This window comes from Scyliorhinus canicula, chromosome 3, assembly GCF_902713615.1.
Source record: "Scyliorhinus canicula chromosome 3, sScyCan1.1, whole genome shotgun sequence".
NCBI classification, from domain to species: domain Eukaryota; kingdom Metazoa; phylum Chordata; class Chondrichthyes; order Carcharhiniformes; family Scyliorhinidae; genus Scyliorhinus; species Scyliorhinus canicula.
Genome location: NC_052148.1, coordinates 261008880 through 261029150, shown reverse-complemented (window position 1 = coordinate 261029150; position 20271 = coordinate 261008880). Strand labels below are relative to the sequence as shown.

The 20271-nt window shown below is 46.2% G+C and overlaps 1 protein-coding gene across 5 annotated transcripts in view; it reads right to left on the bottom strand.

Moving 5' to 3' along the window:
- Positions 1-20271, bottom strand: part of lef1 (lymphoid enhancer-binding factor 1) — a 196586-nt gene that overhangs the window by 30873 nt on the left and 145442 nt on the right. For 2 of the 5 annotated variants that reach the window (XM_038792690.1, XM_038792691.1), the window contains exon 10: positions 15923-16073. The exons of the other annotated variants lie outside the window; for them this stretch is intronic. In XM_038792690.1, coding sequence (XP_038648618.1) covers positions 15925-16073 — 149 coding nt within the window. In that variant the 3' untranslated portion in view covers positions 15923-15924. The remainder of the gene's footprint in view (positions 1-15922; positions 16074-20271) is intronic. 5 annotated transcript variants of the gene reach the window in all.

The following is a 20271-nucleotide window of genomic DNA, read 5'->3' as shown; positions in this document are numbered from 1 at the left end:
CTGCTAGGGCTGGGGGGACTGGTAGGGGGTGGCCAGTGGAGTCGCGGTTGGCGGGTTAGGGTTCGGGCACGGCCGGCGCCACGTTTTACGGCGTGACTGGTGCAGGTAGTCAGCCCTGAGCATGCGCGGCCCATTCTCCAGCCATTCTCCGGCCGTTTTCGCCGCGATCTGTAGGAGTTTCACTCGCCGCCGGTGCTAGCTCCTCACCGGTACCGCAAGCAGTGAGGGTTTTGTGCCGAGTTTTCTGTCGGGAAAGTCTGCTAGTGTCAACACTTGACCTCACAAACGAAGAATCCAGCCCCCCATCTATCTGAAGAGGAGTAGGGGAGTTATCCCTTGTACTCCGGCCATCGTTTATCCCACAACCAACAACACTGAGAACAGAGCATCTCATCATTCGCGCATTTGCTGTTTATGGGAGCTTGCTGTGCACAAATTGACTTCCAACATTACTGACATTGCTACAGACGTAATCCATGGCGGTAAAGCAGTTGAAGACATGATAGTTGCTGTATAAAAATGTCAGATCTTTCTTGCTGCTTAGAGCGTCCCTAATGATGACCAGGGAGATCTCCAACCTCCTGTCGACCCAACAAGAGTGGAAACGAACTGTGACGATTGGGAAGGAGGGCCTATAGAGACGGAGAATTAATTTTTCAGACTGAATGGAGCTGTGCTGCTTTGGCGAGTCAAGTCGGGCTGGTGAGGGATGTGTTTTCACTCTCAATAGATATGGTATAAAATTTTAGTTTGATATTTTGTTGATTGACAGGCCCAGGAGACCTACCATTTGAGTCTCTAATCAAACCAGCAATCAGTCAGGGACACGAGAAAGCAACGACAGCAGGAATCCCCTAGATTGGCATTGATCACGATCAAGAGAATGTCCAGCTAAAGAAGGTCATGTTTCTACAGCTGCTGAGCACTACTGACTTCTCCCAGTTTGGTCTGACCCCAGATGTATGCCCTGAGCTTCTGCGTGAAATTGTTCTCCAATGCATCTATACCAATGACCAGTCATCCATTTCAAGGACTGAAACTGAAAATGCAAATGGATACTTTTCTTTTTAAACAGTGGACTCAGAGGGTTAGAGTGAGCCCAAAGAGCTTCACAACCCATAGTCTTATGAAGTACACCAATTGTGAGCAGATACATATGGCAAGGTCCCACAAATAATTGGCAATTGAAACAAATGACCTATTTTTCGTTAAGAGAAGAATATGTAGTAGGTCACCAGGAGAATTTCTTATTCTTCTTTTAAGATCTTTTGCAATCCAGTTGAACCATCCGACTGTTTTAACACCTTATTCAAAAGTGCAGCACTTCCAACCATGCAGCACTCCTCAGGAGGGAGTCAATCCCCAACCTAGGTTAACTACTCACATCCTGAATCCACAGCCTTCTGACTCAGATCAGAGCACTGGGCTCCACACACACACGCACAAATACAGACACACACACACGCACAAATACACACATGCACAAATACACACACGCACAAATACACACACACGCACAAATACACGCGCACACAAATACACACACACACAAATACAGACACAAACACATGCACAAATACACACACACACAAATACACGCACAAATACACATGCACACAAATACAGAACACACATGCACAAATACACACACACACAAATGCACACACACAAATACACACACACACACATAAATACACACATGCACAAATACACACACATGCACAAATACACACACACATAAATATGCACACACACATAAATACACACGCATAAATACACACGCACACATAAATACACACACACATAAATACACACATGCACAAATACACACATGCACAAATACACACACACGCACAGATACACACATATGCATTCACAAATACACACAGACAGATACACACAGACAGATACACACACGCACAAATACACACACAAGCACAAATACACACACACACACGCACAAATACACACACATGCATTCACAAATACACACAGACAGATACACAGAGACAGATACACACACGCACAAATACACACATATGCATTCACAAATACACACAGACAGATACACACAGACAGATACACACATGCACAAATACACACAAGCACAAATACACACACACATGCACAAACTCACACACACGTTCACAAATATACACACACTCACGCACAAATACATACACACACACAAATACATAAACAGGCACAAATGCACACACTCACACACAAATACATACACACATACACACGCACACAAGTACACATGCACACACATACACACACAAGTACACACACAAAAGCACACACACGCACAAATGCACACACAAACAAATACACACGCACAATGCACACACGCTCACAAACAGAAAAGTACACACGCACAAATACATGCACAAAGACACGTGCACATACAGAAACGCACAAATATACACATGCACAAGCATGCACGCACAAGCACCCAAGCACACAAACACAGAAGCACACAAACATGCAGACCAGACACAAACACATGCACACAACCAACCACGCGCACACACACATACACTACATTGCCGAGTGTATATTTCAGAAAATTCTCCAAATGTGGCTACAAAATTAATTCAATTACATTTACAGCATTTCTGCTCAGGAAATGATTCTGTCTCCTATTAATCATGATGTTTATATATCAATATCATACACAACATTTCTAATTTATTCTATATATAGATTTATATCTATGAAATCCCATTTTGTTTTAATAATATGATTCAATAATACTTATTACTTTGCCTAAAGCACTGTGAAATTCATGATTTAGATATTTACAATTCAAATGATGACACCTTCTGCAGATTATAAATAAGCATTAAAATAGCTGGTATATTTTGGAAATATTTTCTTTATTTAGAAACAAGACAGTTTGCACAGGGCAAAATGGGTATGAATGGATTATTTTATTTAAGGGTTTCCCAGTAACAGAAAATTGTGTGGCATCAACTGCTTTTCAAATATAACCTCATCATACCTAGCCTCAAGAAAGCTTCAGTTACAGACAACCTACGTTGCTCAACTTTGTATCGACTGGTTATTTTCGCACAAGTGGGCAGCATGGTAGCATAGTGGTTAGCACGGTTGCTTTACAGCTCCAGGGTCCCAGGTTCGAATCCGGGTTTGGGTCACTGTCTGTACGTAGTTTGCACGTTCTCCCTGTGTCTGCATGGATTTCCTCCCACAGGCCAAGGATGAGCAGGTTAGGTGGATTGGCCATGATAAATTGCCCTTAGTGTCCAAAAATGTTAAGTAGGGGGTTACGGGGTTCTGGGGATAGGGTAGATACATGGGCTTCAGTAGGGTGCTCTTTGTAAGGGCCGGTGCAGACTCGATGGGCCAAATGGCCTCCTTCTGCACTGTAAATTCTATGATTCTATGATAACAGGGGAAATAAACACAGCTAAGATTATACATTTTATTGTGGTGCAATAACCGATCTTTCACTTCCTATTAAAGTCCACAGGCTTTTGCATGGCTCACCCGCGCTGTGGCCAGGGAACCTACTGTGAGGGGTGGGGTTAACTTCGCTGGGATTGCAAAATCCGTGGCGGGAAAGGCTGGAAGATCCCACCCAAAATGTATATTTGGATGGACAGACTGCATTCATAACAACACAGCGCTGTTTCTCAGCACAGAAACCCACGTGGCATTTGAACCGCCTAAAATCTGGAACTCCCTCCCTAAATTTCTCTCTCTCTATGTGTGTGTATATATAGAATTGACAATGCAGAAATATGCCATTCAGCCCATCGTGTCTGCACCGGCCCTTGGAAAGAGCACCCGACTTAAGCCCATGCCTCCGCCCAATCCCCGTAACCCAGTAAACCCACCTAATCTTTTGGACACTAAGGGGGAATTTAGCGTGGCCAATCTGCATCTTTGAACTGTGGGAGGAAAGCGGAGCACCCGGAGGAAACCCACACAGACACCGGGAGAACATGTATACATCTTTCTCCTCCTTTAAGTTGCACCTTAAAACCTACCTCTTTGACACAGTTTTTGGTCTCCTGTACCCAAAGCAAGTAACATTTGTGCCACACAAGTGCCAGACAATAACCATCTCCAATAATGGAGAATCCAACCATCGCTCCTGGACATTCAATGACATTGCTGAATCTCCCCCTCTATCAACATCCTGGAGGTTACCGTTTGCCAGAAACCGAACTGGACTAGCCATATTAATACTGTGGTGCCAAGAGCAGGTCAGAGATTAGGAACCCCGCGGCGAGTAACCCACCTCCTGACTCCTCAACTCCTGTTCATTATACACAACACAAGTCAGGAGTGTAATGGAATATTCCCACTTGCCTGGATGAGTGCAGCTCCAACAACACTCAAGAAGCTCGACACCATCCAGGACAAAGCAGCTCGCTTGATTGACACTCCATCCACAAGCATTCACTCCCTCCACCACCGACGCAGTGGTAAGCAGTGTGTACCATCTACAAGATGCACCGTAGGAAGTCACCAAGGTTCCTTAGGCAGCACGTCCAAACCTAAGACCACTATCATTTAGAACGACAAGGCAGCAGATACATGGGAATAAAAATAAAAATGGAATTTTATCCCTTGCTAAGTGAAAGGGGGTGGTTAGAGGAGGGTCTAAAATTGGGCACCATGGCAACAGTGAGACCTCATTCTTATCTGAAAGTCCATGGACGTCTCCTCTTCAGGATGGCCTGCAGTTCCAGCAATGACCACCAGTGGCACACTGATAGGAGAGCTGCAAGTCATTTGGTTGACTGACAGATATCAGAGATGGCATTTCCTCTCCGAAGGTGCAGAAATCCCACCTTAAGCCAATTAAAGGCCCGGCGGCCATTTAATGGCTGCAAGATGAGTCAGCCAAGAGCAGGCAGGCTCACTCCAAACTTTGATACTAGGGGCATGGGGCCACTGACCCATACATCACTGCACCCCTCCCCCCACCATGTTAAATATCTCTTTCTGTGTTTCTGGGTACCATTTTGTTTGGTAATGTTCCTATGAAGCAGCTTGCTTCATTAAAGGTGTTATATGAATGCAAGATGTTATTGTTGCCCGTGCTGTTCTCAGGTCAACTGGCATCAGTTTTGGGACAGGGGGGACCTATACCGTTGGGATGGTCTCCACCTGAACCGAGCTGGGACCAGTGTTCTGGTGAAAAGAGTAAATAGGGTGGTCAATAGGACTTTAAACTAGAGATTGGGGGGGAAGGGAAAGTCAGGGAACCAAGAGGTGAAGGAATCAGTGGGAAGCGTAGCTGCTTAGGATTACAAAAAAATCACGAAAAGACAGAGCTCAGGAGAGGTTACGGTAGTCCCCATCTCACAAAATATGACACAGTGTATGGAAAGGCTCAGTAAACCAAGGTCCACCACACTAAGAAAACAAAAAGGGACAGTCAATAGGGAATTAAAGGTGCTATATTTAAATGCCCGCAGTGTACGGAACAAGGTAGATGAGCTTGTGGCCCAGATTGTGACTGGCAGGTATGATGTGGTAGGCATCACAGAGACGTGGTTGCAGGGGGTTCAGGACTGGCAGTTAAACATCCAGGGATTTACAACCTATCGAAAAGACAGCGAGGTGGGTAGAGGGGGCGGGGTTGCCTTGTTAATTAGAAATGAAATTAAATCAATAGCACTAAACGACATAGGGTCAGACGATGTGGAATCTGTGTGGGTAGAGTTGAGGAACCACAAAGGCAAAAAAACCATAATGGGAGTTATGTTCAGGCCTCCTGACAGTGGTCAGGACCAGGGGCACAAAATGCACCACGAAATAGAAAGGGCATGTCAGAAAGGCAAGGTCACAGTGATCATGGGGGACTTCAATATGCAGGTGGACTGGGTAAATAATGTTGCCAGTGGACCCAAAGAAAGGGAATTCATTGAATGTTTACAGGATGGCTTTTTGGAACAGCTTGTGATGGAGCCCACGAGGGAACAGGCTATTCTGGACTTATTGTTATGTAATGAGCCAGAATTGATAAAAGATCTTAAAGTAAGGGAACACTTAGGAAGCAGTGATCATAATATGGTAGAATTCAGTCTGCAATTTGAAAGAAGGAAGGTAGAATCAGATGTAAAGGTTTTACAGTTAAATAAAGGTAATTACAGGCGCATGAGGGAGGAACTGACGAAAATTGACTGGAAGCAGAGCCTAGTGGGAAAGACAGTAGAACAGCAATGACAGGAGTTTCTGGGAGTAATTGAGGACACAGTGCAGAGGTTCATCCCAAAGAAAAGAAAGGTTATCAGAGGGAGGATTAGGTAGCCATGGCTGACAAAGGAAGTCAGGGAATGCATCAAGGCAAAAGAGAGAGCCTATAATGTGGCAAAGAGTAGTGGGAAGTCAGAAGATTGGGAAGGCTATAAAAACAAACAGAGGATAACAAAGAGAGAAATAAGGAAGGAGAGGATCAAATATGAAGGTAGGCTAGCCAGTAACATTAGGAATGATAGTAAAAGTTTCTTTAAATACATTAAAAACAAACGGGAGGCAAAAGTAGACATTGGGCCGCTCCAAAATGACGCTGGTAATCTAGTGATGGGAGACAAGGAAATAGCTGAGGAACTTAATAAGTACTTTGCGTCAGTCTTCACAGTAGAAGACATGAGTAATATCCCAACAATTCAGGAAAGTCAGGGGGCAGAATTGAATATGGTTGCCATCACAAAGGAGAAAGTGCTAGAGAAACTAAAAGGTCTGAAAATTGATAAATCTCCGGGCCCAGATGGGCTACATCCTAGAGTTCTAAAGGAGATAGCTGAAGAAATAGTGGAGGCGTTAGTTATGATCTTTCAAAAGTCACTGGAATCAGGGAAAGTCCCAGAGGATTGGAAAATCGCTGTTGTAACCCCCCTGTTCAAGAAGGGAACAAGAAAAAAGATGGAAAATTATAGGCCAATTAGCCTAACCTCGGTTGTTGGCAAAATTCTAGAATCCATCGTTAAGGATGAGATTTCTAAATTCTTGGAAGTGCAGGGTCGGATTAGGACAAGTCAGCATGGATTTAGTAAGGGGAGGTCGTGCCTGACAAACCTGTTAGAGTTCTTTGAAGAGATAACAAATAGGTTAGACCAAGGAGAGCCAATGGATGTTATCTATCTTGACTTCCAAAAGGCCTTTGACAAGGTGCCTCACGGGAGACTGCTGAGTAAAATAAGGGCCCATGGTATTCGAGGCAAGGTACTAACATGGATTGACGATTGGCTGTCAGAAAGAAGGCAGAGAGTTGGGATAAAAGGTTCTTTTTCGGAATGGCAACCGGTGACAAGTGGTGTCCCGCAGGGTTCAGTGTTGGGGCCACAGCTGTTCTCTTTATATATTAACGATCTAGATGACGGGACTGGGGGCATTCTGGCCAAGTTTGCCGATGATACAAAGATAGGTGGAGGGGCAGGTAGTATTGAGGAGGTGGGGAGGCTGCAGAAAGATTGAGACAGTTTAGGAGAATGGTCCAAGAAGTGGCTGATGAAATTCAACGTGGGCAAGTACGAGGTCTTGCACTTTGGAAAAAAGAATAGAGGCATGGACTATTTTCTAAACGGTGACAAAATTCATAATGCTAAAGTGCAAAGGGACTTGGGAGTCCTAGTCCAGGATTCTCTAAAGGTAAACTTGCAGGTTGAGTCCGTAATTAAGAAAGCAAATGTAATGTTGTCATTTATCTCAAGAGGCTTGGAATATAAAAGCAGGGATGTACTTCTGAGGCTTTATAAAGCACTAGTTAGGCCCCATTTAGAATACTGTGAGCAATTTTGGGCCCCACACCTCAGGAAGGACATACTGGCACTGGAGCGGGTCCAGCGGAGATTCACACGGATGATCCCAGGAATGGTAGGCCTAACATACGATGAACGTCTGAGGATCGTGGGATTATATTCATTGGAGTTTAGGAGGTTGAGGGGAGATCTAATAGAAACGTACAAGATAATGAATGGCTTGGATAGGATGGACGTAGGGAAGTTGTTTCCATTAGCAGGGGAGACTAGGACGCGGGGGCACAGCCTTAGAATAAAAGGGAGTCACTTTAGAACAGAGATGAGGAGAAATTTCTTCAGCCAGAATAGTGGTAGGTCTGTGGAATTCATTGCCACAGAGGGCGGTGGAGGCCGGGACGTTGAGTGTCTTTAAGACAGAAATTGATAAATTCTTGATTTCTCGAGGAATTAAAGGCTATGGGGAGAGAGCGGGTAAATGGAGTTGAAATCAACCATGATTGAATGGTGGAGTGGACTTGATGGGCCGAATGGCCTTACTTCCGCTCCTATGTCTTATGGTCTTATGGACCCTGGAGCTGTGAAGCCATTGTGCTTTCCACAATGCTACCGTGCTGCCCAACAATGCTACCGTGCTGCCCAACAATGCTACCGTGCTGCCCAACAATGCTACCGTGCTGCCCAACAATGCTACCGTGCTGCCAACACAAGTAACATCTTTTCACCGTGGTGCTAAGTGGAAATTAGGCCAGAAGGTGGTTGGGATGCACCAGCAATTCAAGGCATGGGACTTCTGTCCCCCTCCCAGACATCTGAATAAATGGCTTTGTATTTACAACACATTTTCCTATGTACCTGTGACTTTTATGCAATCATGCACTGGGGACAAATTGCTCTCTTGAATAGAAGGCGGTAAGTTAGAAGGAATACATGAGAGGGAATTAGAGTGAAGATTGAAGAAGCTGATGCCACACTGCAACAAGCTGATAGGTTTGTCTCTTTAGGAAAAATGATAAGAATAGATGGTAGATGCTACGACAAAGTCAGCCGAAGGATGAAGATAGCCAGAAGTAATTTTGTGAATCTGAAGGATGTGTGAACAACAAGATAACTCCAAGCTTGTAACAAGGGAAAATCTCATGTGATGCTGCATTCTACCCACTTTCCTGTATGTCACAGACACATGGATAATTTTAAGGGCCTGTGGAAGAAAATAGAGGCCTTTGGAATCTGAATGCTGAGTATAAGTCAAATTGAGAGGTGCTTGAAATTACCAGAGCAGAAAGAACTCTGTCCAGAAAAAAGTCAACATTTCAACCATTTGATCAGAGCTGAGAAGCTGCAGAGACTTCGACCAGAAGGAAGAGTGGAGGTCAGCAGAAGGAGGGGTCGACCTAGGTGTGGTTGGATGGTGGACGTCACAGAGAGGTTGCAGACCCGCTACAATGGATGTGAGGATGGCGCGAGGCACATGAGCGTGGTGTGCCGCGGCAGAGGATCTCCTGGCAGGAGTCGCTACAAAGAGCAGCAGCAGGTGGTCCTGAAACAGTTGAGGGAGGGGATGAGCACGTATTTGACGTGGCACGGGATGGGAGGCTGACGGAGTATTGAATGAGTTGGGGTAAGCCCGGTGTGCGGGGCGGGGGTAGATTGGTGGTGGGTGCAGAGCAGACCACAGCACTGTCTCATGATGGTGCCAATAAAAATGACTGGAAAATGAACAATGATAATGATCATTAATAATTCAGTATTTGTAATAACATACATACCTGGAAGTTTTAAAAGGAGCTGGTCCATTGCAGGATATAAAATGGCGGCAAACGCACTAAATGAATCATTGATTAAAAATATTTCTCCGGGATGTGAATCCTGGCGAGAATCCTTCTCCCAAAAAAAATCTAATTCGTACAACACCTGCACACCTACGACGTTCCCCATCAGCCCCCATCCACAGCATGAATAGATATGTTTGTTATGCCTACAGCTCATGTGACAAGAAACTCACTGCAATTTTAGTTTAATTATCTGTTTTCACATGTCATAGCACATAGAAGCTTGTATTCACTCCAGCTGTTCTTTTGATTTGTGGAGGGGGGCCAGTGCCAGTATTTGTTAAGCTGTTGGTCAGCCTACTCAATTGTTGGTGTTCGATAAAGTGCCGCGTACAAGGTTCCTGCACGCGGTGTTGGGGGTGATATATTAGCACAAATCGAGCGTTGGCGGACGGACAGGAATTGGGACCAATGGGCCATTTTCAGCTTTGCAAACTGTTACCAGTAGGAGTCGCACAGGGATCAGGTGCTGGGGCCTCGTGACGTCAGCTGGCGACATGTAGGAGGAAGTCGCACGTTGGGTGGCTCCTGCTTGAGGCTCGATTTTTTTAAATCAAAGAATTTAATCCCCCGTCCCAGGGGCAATTTTTCATGAAATAAGTGCAGGAAGACATAAGGAAGGAGGTTGCCCAAGAGCCAAAAGAAAGCCGCCGTGAAGAAGTGGGTGACTGAAGGTTTACCGGTGAGCGAAACGGTCGGCTCGGCAACTGGAAAGATGGAGGAGGCTGGGTCGCTGGGTGGGGCCGCACTTTTCACGGCAGAAATTGAGTTTTCTAACTCTCAAGGAGGTGAAATTTCAGCTGAAGGAGATGAAGGACGGGTTTCACAATTATTAGGGACTGTTTATTATGCTCTTTCGAGAATTGTTTGCCATTGAACATTAGAGGGGGGGAAGGAGGTGTTGGTGGCATGGTTGTCCTTGGTCACACTCTTTACGGATTGATTGTTAAGTTGTGTTTTTTTTACCTGGATTGTACGGGTGGATGTTTAGGTCTGTATATTGAGCGGGGCGCGGTTTGTGTGCGGGGGATTGTTATTGTATTTGTTTGTGTTTGTTTTTTCTTTGGTTGCTTATTGAAGAAAATGTTGAAAAAGAGGAGAATAAAAAAGAGTTTTTTTAAAGAGTGCTGGGGCGTCAACTATTTATGATCTGCAGTAATGAGTTGGATGAAGGCACCGGCTGTTTTGCAGCCAAAGTTGCTGGTGACACAAAGCTAGGTAGGAGGGCAAGTTGTGAGGTGGATACAAAGTCTGCAAAGGGGTATAGTTAAGGTTAAGTGAATAGGCAAAAGATTTTGCAGATAAGAGTATAATGTGAGAAAATGTGAGGTTATCCACTTTGGCAAAGAAGTATAGAAAAACGGAATATTAGTTAAATGAAGAGAGACTGCAGATTACTGCAGTACAGAGGGATCTGGGTGCCTTTGGATACAAATCTCTGCTGCTGGGATTCTATCCCTCGTATCCACTGGAGTTTAGAAGAATTGAGTTTGTAAGAGGCGACTAGATTGAAACATACAAGATTATCATGAATCTTGACGGGTGGATGTGGAAAGGATGTTTCCACTTGTTGGAAAATCTAGAACGAGGGGACACTGTTTAAAAATGAGGGGTCGCCTATTTAAGGCAGAGGTCACTCTCAGAAGGTCCTTCCTCAAAAGATAGTTGAGGCAGAGCCGTTGAATACACTTAAGGTAGAAATAGGAAGATTCTTGAGAAGGAAGGGGATGAAAGGTCATCAGAAGTAGGTAGGAGTGTGAAGCTGAGGTTAAAATGAGATCAATCATGATCTTATTGAATGGCTCGAGTGGCCTACTCCCAATTCATATGTTCATATGCATGTATGTCCCCTGAAGCAAGTCCACTCCCACATCACTCCAATCCTTGTACACCTACATTGGTTCCCAGTGCCACAACACTTGCAGTTTAAAATTCCCATCCTTGTGTTCAACATCGCTTCATGGCTTCCTCAGTCCTAATCCATGCAACATCCTCCAGCCTTCAATCACCCTTGCACTTGCCGTACCTCCAACTCTGACATCTTACACATTTTGCTCCCCCATCGGCAGCTGGGCCTTCAACTGGGATACCCCCTAAACCACTCCACATGCCCCTCTTCCAATGAGACCCTCTTTGACCAAGCTTTTGGTCATATCCCTGACTGGCTTGGCATCCATTTTAATCAGATTACACTTTTGTCAGGCACTGCGAGACATTTCCTGATGTGACAGGCGCTGTATAACTGCAGGTTGTTGCTGTAAACCCGATCACTGTTGTCAACCCATCAATAACATCAACAATTTGTATTTTTCTGGCACCTTGAATGTAATAAATCATCCCAAGACACTTCACCAGAGTATTATAAGATAACTGAGCACCAAATCACATCGGGAGATACTGGGCTGGAGGACCAAAAGGCTGATCAAAGGGGACGGTTGTAAGGAACACCTTAAAAGAACAAAGTGGGGCAGAGAGAGCATTCCAAACCTTCAAACCCAAAGGCCTTCCTACAGAGCAATAGGATAGAGAGCAGAAATTCTCCGATAATAACTTACGTTGGTACAACACCCTTAACTTGGAAAATAAACTGCCAAATTGCTTCATAGAAGCAATAAACAAGCTAATAATATTGATGCAAAGCCAAAGGAGGAGATATTCGGAGGGAGGACTTTTTTTTATTCATTTACCGATGTGGCCATCGCTGGTTAGGCCAGCATTTATTGCCCATCCCTAGTTACCCTTCAGAAGGTGGTGGTGAGTTGCCTTCTTGAACCGCTCCAGACCTTGAGGTGTAGGTACACCCACTGCGCTATTAGGGATGGAATTCCAGGATTTTGCCCCAGCGACACGTGAAGGAGCGGCGATATATTTCCAAGTTAGGGTGGTGAGTGACTTGGAGGGGAAACTCCAGGTGGTGGGGTTCCCAGCTATCTGCTGCTCTTGTCCTTCTAGATGATAGTGGTCATGGGTTTGGAAGGTGTTGTCAAAGGAACCTTGGTGAGTTACTGCAGTGCATTTTGTAGATGGTACACACGGCTATCACTGTTCGTTGGTGGTGGAGAGTTTGAAAGCTGGTGGGAGGAAGAGCAAATAAAATGGGCTGCTTTGATCTGGATTGTGTCAAGCTTCTTGAGTGTTGTTGGAGCTGCACTCATCCAGGCAAGTGGAGAGCATTCCATTACGTTCCTGACTTGTGCCTTGTAGATGGTAAGAGGCTTTGGGGGGGTCAGGAGATGAGTTACTCGCCGTAGTATTCCGAGCCTCTGACCTGCCTTGTTAGCCACAGTATTAATGTGGCTAATCCAGTTCAGTTTCTGATCAATGGTAACACCCAGGATGTTGATTGTGGGGGACTCAGCGATGGTAATGCCATTGAATGTCAAGGGACGGTGGTTAGATCCTTTCTTGGAAGAGATGGTCAGTGCCTGACACTTGTGTGGCACGAATGTAACTTGCTACTTGCCCTCCCAAGCCTGGATACTGTCCAGGTCTTGCTGCATTTAAATATGGACTGCTAAAAATATGGTCAGGTAGGTAGATCCGAAGAATGGGCAGGTTGTTTAGAGATTTATAGAGGAAATTCCGAAGCTTAGGGCACGGGCAGGTGAAGGCATGGCCATCAATGGGGGAGAACGGTGAGAATACAGAACAAACCGGAGTTTAACGTTGAGTTCATGGAAAATTATAGGGTTGGAAGAGGACTGGGAGATAGGGAGGGGCAAGACCATGGAAGCCTATTACATCAACAGGGATTTCCAGTCCCTCGGTTGTTAATGGACTTCCTGCCGGTCCACCGTATTCTCTGCCCTGTTCCACCCAGAAAATCTCGGTCATAATGTTTTCAACTCAGAAACAGGCCCATCAGCCCAATTAATCCATGCTGCTCTTTATGCTGCAGGTGAGCCTCCTCCCACCTTATTTCATCTCTCCCTACCAACATATTCGGTTCTCCATCAAATTGTTACCATCCTGTTAGGGAGCATTCGCATTCAAAGAGAGATTCCAAGAGTTTGCTTTAACCAATAGAACTATACCACAAGGTTTCAGTTTCTTTTTAAACAAAGCACAAACGTTATTGTAGATAAAATAATTAAATGAAACAAGCGCTATTAACTTAACAATGGCTTGTAACTATGCATCATATGCACACAGGTACAATTCTTTCACCCCTCTCCCCACCCCAAGAATTTTCTTACGAGACGCATAAATCTTGAAAGTTATTTATTTATGTAGGGACCACACATAAGTATCCCACAGTCCCCTGGAGAATTTCCCATCAGCTTCAGCTATCCTCAAAGGTAAAACTTTAATTTACCCATACTTGACCGCAGAGGCCTCAGTCCCTTATTTTGCTTACTTTTAAATATTTCCAAGCTAACTCTGCTGGTTGCTTTCTTTGCCCCAAGACTGTGAGGACCACTGCAGATTCTTCCACTTGTTTCAAACTAGCAATCTTCCAGCTTCTGTTCCCTCGCAAAATTCAAACAGAGATTAAACTTCACCCGAATTCCACACGGTCAATGATGGAGCTATGTGTTTTTATTCTGCTTATAGTGCAAACCAATCTAAATGCCATTTACTTTGGCTATCTTCTCTCAGTGAGTAGCAAACCACACGAGGTCCAAACCGCACTCTCAGCAAACACCCAGATCAACTGGAACCAGACAGCTTTCCTGAGCTTCATCCATCTCCATGGTGATGTAGCCTACTCTGGGCTGTCCTCAAACCGGCCTTTAGATTAATTATCCCTCATTTGCAATTTCTTCTTTGATCTGATAAAGTAAGCCGGTTTTACAACCTTTCAGGTTCATTCAATGTTTATAAATTAATTTTGCTCTACCTCACAAAACAGAACATCTCTTTTGACTATCCTTGTCGGTACAGGTATGACAGACATCACTTCTCCAGCTCGTTAGCTGAATGAGCCCTCCTGTTGTTTTATGATTTTACCTTTCTAGCAGTTAACCTCTTGAGACAACATAACCCCAGTCTTTTAAGTGTAATAGGGCACGGTTTAACAAAAACAGAGTCCCATTTTGGCCAGGTATAGTGGGGTGTTTCTCAGCACTGCAACCTCACTACCAAACGAGACTTTGCTTTGTTGGCCTCGGTAAGGCCGCACTTACCTCATCTCCTGCATGGACAAGCTATCTCATCAATGCAGGAAGAGAAAGGGGCATCATTTTTAAATGCCACCCCGATCTCTCGACCCCCCCCCTGACTCCCCACTGCAGCCTCCCGACCCCCTCTCAGCGGCCCAACTTGCCTCTTAGGGGGCCTCCATCAAGCCCTCCCTCACCCCACTTCTTACGGGTAGGGCATTCTGGGCCTGATACCTGGCATCAGCAACCTTGCACCTGGGCATCTTGGCACTGCCACCCAGGTACATTGGCACTGCCAGCCTGGCATCGCCCCTTCCAGACTGGCAGTGCCACCCAGGCACCACAGCCAGGGTGCTTGGGTGGTACCGCCAGGGTTCCCAGGATGCAGCGGGAATGCCCGGGTACCGCCCTGCCCAGAGCCCGACCACCCAGGTGTCTCCAATGGCCTGAGAGACCTCCCCAGGTGCCGATTGTGTGGACCAGTGCTAAATGTCGCCATGGCGAGGTCTCCCAGGTGAGACCATTCATTCCCGGACGTCGGGAGAATCGGGCGGCGATATATTTACATGAGCCCAATGGTCTCGCCCAGCGAGGGTCACATAGTCGGGCGCGACGGGACGTGCCCATAGACTCTAAACTTGCGCTATTACATTTATCCTATTTTCTAAAGATAAGTTTTAATTCCTGTACCCTCAAAGCCACACTCTAAAACTAAAAGGTGCATTCTAAAGCACATGAACCATGACCTAGATACTTGCAACAATGTACTTATCTCATTTTATTTTAATGGAATCTATAGATGCAAGAAGGATGTTCCCGATGGTGGGGGTGCCGAGAACCAGGGGTCACAGTCTGAGGATACGGGGTGGACCGAGATGAAGAGAAATTCCTTCACCCAGAGAGCGTGGAATTCGCTACCGCAGAAAGCAGTTGAGGCCAAAACATTGTACGCTTTCAAGAAGCAGTTAGATGTAACACTTGGGGGGGAAGGCGATCCAAGGATATGGGGGGGGGAACGATGGAATTAGACTATTGAGTTGGATGATCAGCCATGATCATAATGATTGGCAGAACAGGTTGAAAGGGCCGAATGGCCTCCTGCTGCTCCTATTTTCTATGTTTCTAGATTTCCATACTTCTTAACTCAACAGATCAGCTTTATCTTAACGATGTAGTAATGCAAATGACATATTAATTGTTGTTTCTCCTGAAGAACCTGATACTGTGGATAAGCGATGAGATCACTTACCATCACAGTGAGTTTTTGTGTGTGCCGAACTGAACAAAGTTGATGGTGTCAGAAACTGTGTGTAGCTCACCCAGGTAAAAGGGCATTACCCTATTGTCCAAAAACCATTCTTCTTCATAGTTATTCACAGGAAGATTCTTTGAATCACTTCCTGTGGTAGACAAAAAGTTCTTTTGCAACTATTTCTTTCATTTTCTGTGAAGTAGTTTATACCAGTGACAATATATGAAAATTGAATAAACGCCCGACACTTGTGCATTTTTGCAGATAGGCTGGCCAGTTCCAAGACAGGAACCTTTCCTGAAGAACAGACCTGAGGGGCACACACCTTGACTCTCCCACTGTACAATATTTTGCTGCCACCTTCAACAAGAAACTCCTTTTTAGTTGGAGGTGGAAGCAGAATTGACACAATTAACCACAGGTTGGCAGAGGGCTCTTCTTTCAATGGAGCAGCCAGGCTCCAAAGGTACTTTTGCACAAGTCGTACAGATTCTGGATCCAAGCAGATCCATTTTGCTGGCTGTTGCGATTGTAGCACAGGGTGTGGGGGGAGCTGTCACAGTAACAACAGAGATCTGCTCCCTGCCCTGGTTGGAACTCACCATCCCACAGTGACACGATGCAGATCAAGCTGGGGGAAAGGGGAGGTGCAAGACTGCACTAAGCTCCATTATGTGGTACATGACCATGCTGCCCGGTAAGCTAAATCAAGGTCAACGTCGCTCGGCGTTCTCATGTTCAAAGGTTCAATGTGTTAAGATACAATGTGCCAGCTTCATTCTTACTTCAGTAACAAGGAAGTCTTGACCTGGCAATTGGTTATGCCTCGTTTTCAGGCATATTGCCAGTGACGCACAGGCCTCACAACTTGGAAGTAACACAATAGTCAATGGGCTGGATTTCAGCAGTCCCTTGATGGCGGGAACGGCATCAAGGGTGGTGAGTGTGTGGGGGTGGTGGTGAGTGGGCGGGGCGGAGGGGGGCGTTGAATAACAAGAAGCCATATTACTGCCAGTGAATTTTAATTATTCGCATAAAGTCCCACGGCCCATTTTACAATGTCATGAACATTTGTGTGAAGGCAGAACAAATGCACACTGTGGGTGGGGGGGAGGTCACCGACCTCGTGGCAAGCTGGGGGGTTGGGAAGGGGAGTGCATTGGAGTTGCAGAATCCATGTACGAAAGAGAGGGCTGCAGGCGGGGAAAGAAGCCCTATCAATCCCCTGGGGGGGGGGGGGGGGGGGATCTGTTTCTGCCATCAGCCTGACACACCTCTCCTTAGCCGTTCATGAATTTCTACCAAGGTAAGGAGCCCAGAAGGTCCGATCTGCCTCAGCAGAGCCCCTCCCCCCTCTCAGTGCAGTGCTGTCGTCATTCAAGTCCTGACGCTGTCAGCCCCCTGATTGTGCCGACCATAAGGACGATTAGGAGGCCACCTATGGAAAAATCACTGAGCCAGTGCAATTGCCAGCGGGCACAGTAAGAACAACACCAGGTTAAAGTCCAACCTGGCGTTGGAAGACGTCTTACAATGCCCGCCCCAGTCCAATGCTGGCATCTCCATATCATTGCCAATGGGTGCAGTCTTGGGACCAGCTTTCGGCCTCGATATTTGGGTCCTATATCCGCAGTAAAATTCAGCCAAATGCCTCAAGAAAAATGCGAAACACATTAGAACGCGCTACAAACAATCGACTTAAAGTTGAACCAGTAGATCAACCAAATGTTGAAATTCTAAATGATCTATTGTGGGGTTTGGTTGGCTGAAGCAGGATCATAGGCCATAAGCACATGATCCTATACAATGCTAGGCTGTTCATCTCAATAGTTTTTCACAGAATGACCAACTCTGTCCCTGATTTACACATTTGACGTGTCACACAGGGCTTCACATCAACAACAAACGTTACAGAGCACAAACAAGACCCTGCTCTCTTCAAATAAGTTCCGACAGTGGGGGGGAAGAAATAAAGGTTACACTGCCTGGAGATTAAACTCTGAAATGGTTGCTACAAATAACTGCTCTGGTCCACTGTCTTGTGAACAGCTCGCAAGCTTCAAGCCAGCACTACAAAACGTAAAATGAACTGACCAGTGACTGTAGTGCCTGAGCTGCTTCAGGGAAGACAAAGCAGCTGATCCAATCTTAAAACAAAAAAAATGCTATCATTACAGCAACAATTGGAGTCATTCACCCAGGGAACAATGAACCCTTGATTTTAGTCTGGGAGCAGACGAGTGTACGGAGCAACAATTACACGCATATAGATTTCGACAGTGCAGTGCACACAAATACCAGGAAGAGGGTACTCCAATTCTAAGGACCCTACAGCGTCCGCATCTCACAGATGTCAAAAGAATTCCCACCCAGCAATCTCCCAAAAATGACAATCGAGCTCTTAATTACCCAGCAAAACAAATGATTCCATTCCCGTAAAGGTAAAGTTGCCATAGTCCCAGGTGACCATCGGCTGCTTTCCCCCTTTGAGGGGGAGAGCTGACTGGTGGTGATTTAACCTGAGGGTCATCACACCTCAGGCGAGGGGCAAGGTTCGTGAATATCAAAGTTACCCTTATATGACCGTCCCCCAGAGATGGCTCTTCAGGTGGAAGAAAGAACGAACTTGCATTTATGTAGTGTCTTTCAGGAACCTAGGCTATCTCAACATGTATTGCAGCCAATAAAGCACTTCTGAAGTGTAGCTGTAATATAGAAAACACGGGGGCCAATTTGCACACAGCAAACTCCCACAAACAGGTATGCAATAATGACCAGATACTCTGTTCTTTCTGATCCTGTGTGAGGGCTCATTATTGGCCACAAAAGAGGGAAGAACGCCCCTTGCTCTACTTCAAAATAGCACCATGATTTTTTAAAATATCTACCCAAGAGATAGTCGGTATTCTCCGCTCCCGATAAAAATCGGGATGGCCGTCGTGAAATCGGCCGAGGTTCACGACGGCCTCGGGGGGCCCGCTCCCGCACCTAATTCACCCCCACCCGGGGGACATGGAGCGGGCCTCCGTCTTTCCCGGCCGCGACCTCGTCGCGCCGGAAATGACGCACAAAACAGCGCATTTGTGAGGACATCTGCGCATGCGCGGGTTGCCGGTTCCAACCTGCACATGCACGAATGACTTCATCTAACAGACGGCGCGACCCGCGCATGCGTGGTGGCCGTCTGTCTCCTCAGCCGCCCGGCAAGACGTGGCGGCTTGATCTTGCCGGGCGGGTGGAGGGGAAAGAGTGCATCCGTTTTGGACGCTGGCCCGACGACTGGTGGGCACCGACCGGGAGCCTGTCCCCTCCCGAGCACAGTCGTGGTGCTCCCGTGCCAATTGGGCATCTAGATGCCCCAAACGGGCATCTGGCGCCCGTTTCACGAATGCAGCGACCAGGTGTGGTTGCTGGCGTGTTGAAAAGGGCGTGAAGGGCCGGCCGCTCGGCCCATCGGGCTCGGAGAATCGCCGTTCGCCGTGAAAAACGGCGAGCGACGATTTTTCCGAGCCCGGGGGGGGGGGGGGGGGGGGGGGGAATCGCCAGAGGGGCGTGAAAAATGTCGGGAGGCCCTCCCACGATTCTCCCACGCCACGTGGGGAGCGGAGAATTCTGCCCAGCACCTCTCACTGTGTAGTCCCTTTGTACACCAGAGATTTGGTACTCAGCTCTTGGGAGTGGGATTTGAATCCATGATGTCCAGAATGAGAAGAGTGCTCGCAACTGACCATGGGCAACATCGGATGCAAGTAATGAGGCCTAGGTCAGGCATGCATTGACCGCAGAATTGGCACACATGTGGAAGAAAAAAATGATGTTTGAGAATATTTCATCTGCCCATGTCTGAAAAGCATTCTTTTCAGTTTGACGAAGTGTCTCTGTGGGTGACTGTCGACTCCTTCCCTGTACTGTGATGTGTGCACTTGAAGGCATTAGGCTTGTGTAAAGGCCTTGTTGTTACAACAAAGGATGGTTTACTGAACAGTATTTGCATCACCTGTCAAAAAAGTTCTCCTGAGTCCATGTCATAGCCCCATGATCCCAAACCAGGAAGTGCAGAATCAAGATGCGCACCGAACAAAACGTGAGGCTGAGCCATTTTGGCCTAATCGGCAGCCAGCTTATGGATGAGTATTTTCGGTATAAAGTGCTCCTCACCTGCCACTCATATAACATCAGTCGGTACACAATCCACTGCACCATTATTTCCATGTTCGTTTATCACCTCTTTCGCGCAATGTTTTAAGTCTTCCCTTATACTGGGCGAAATAGCACAGGAGAAAACAGTTCCTGATCTCGGGTAGATCAGCAAATCAGGCTGGTTCCAGACGTGATTTTAAACATTT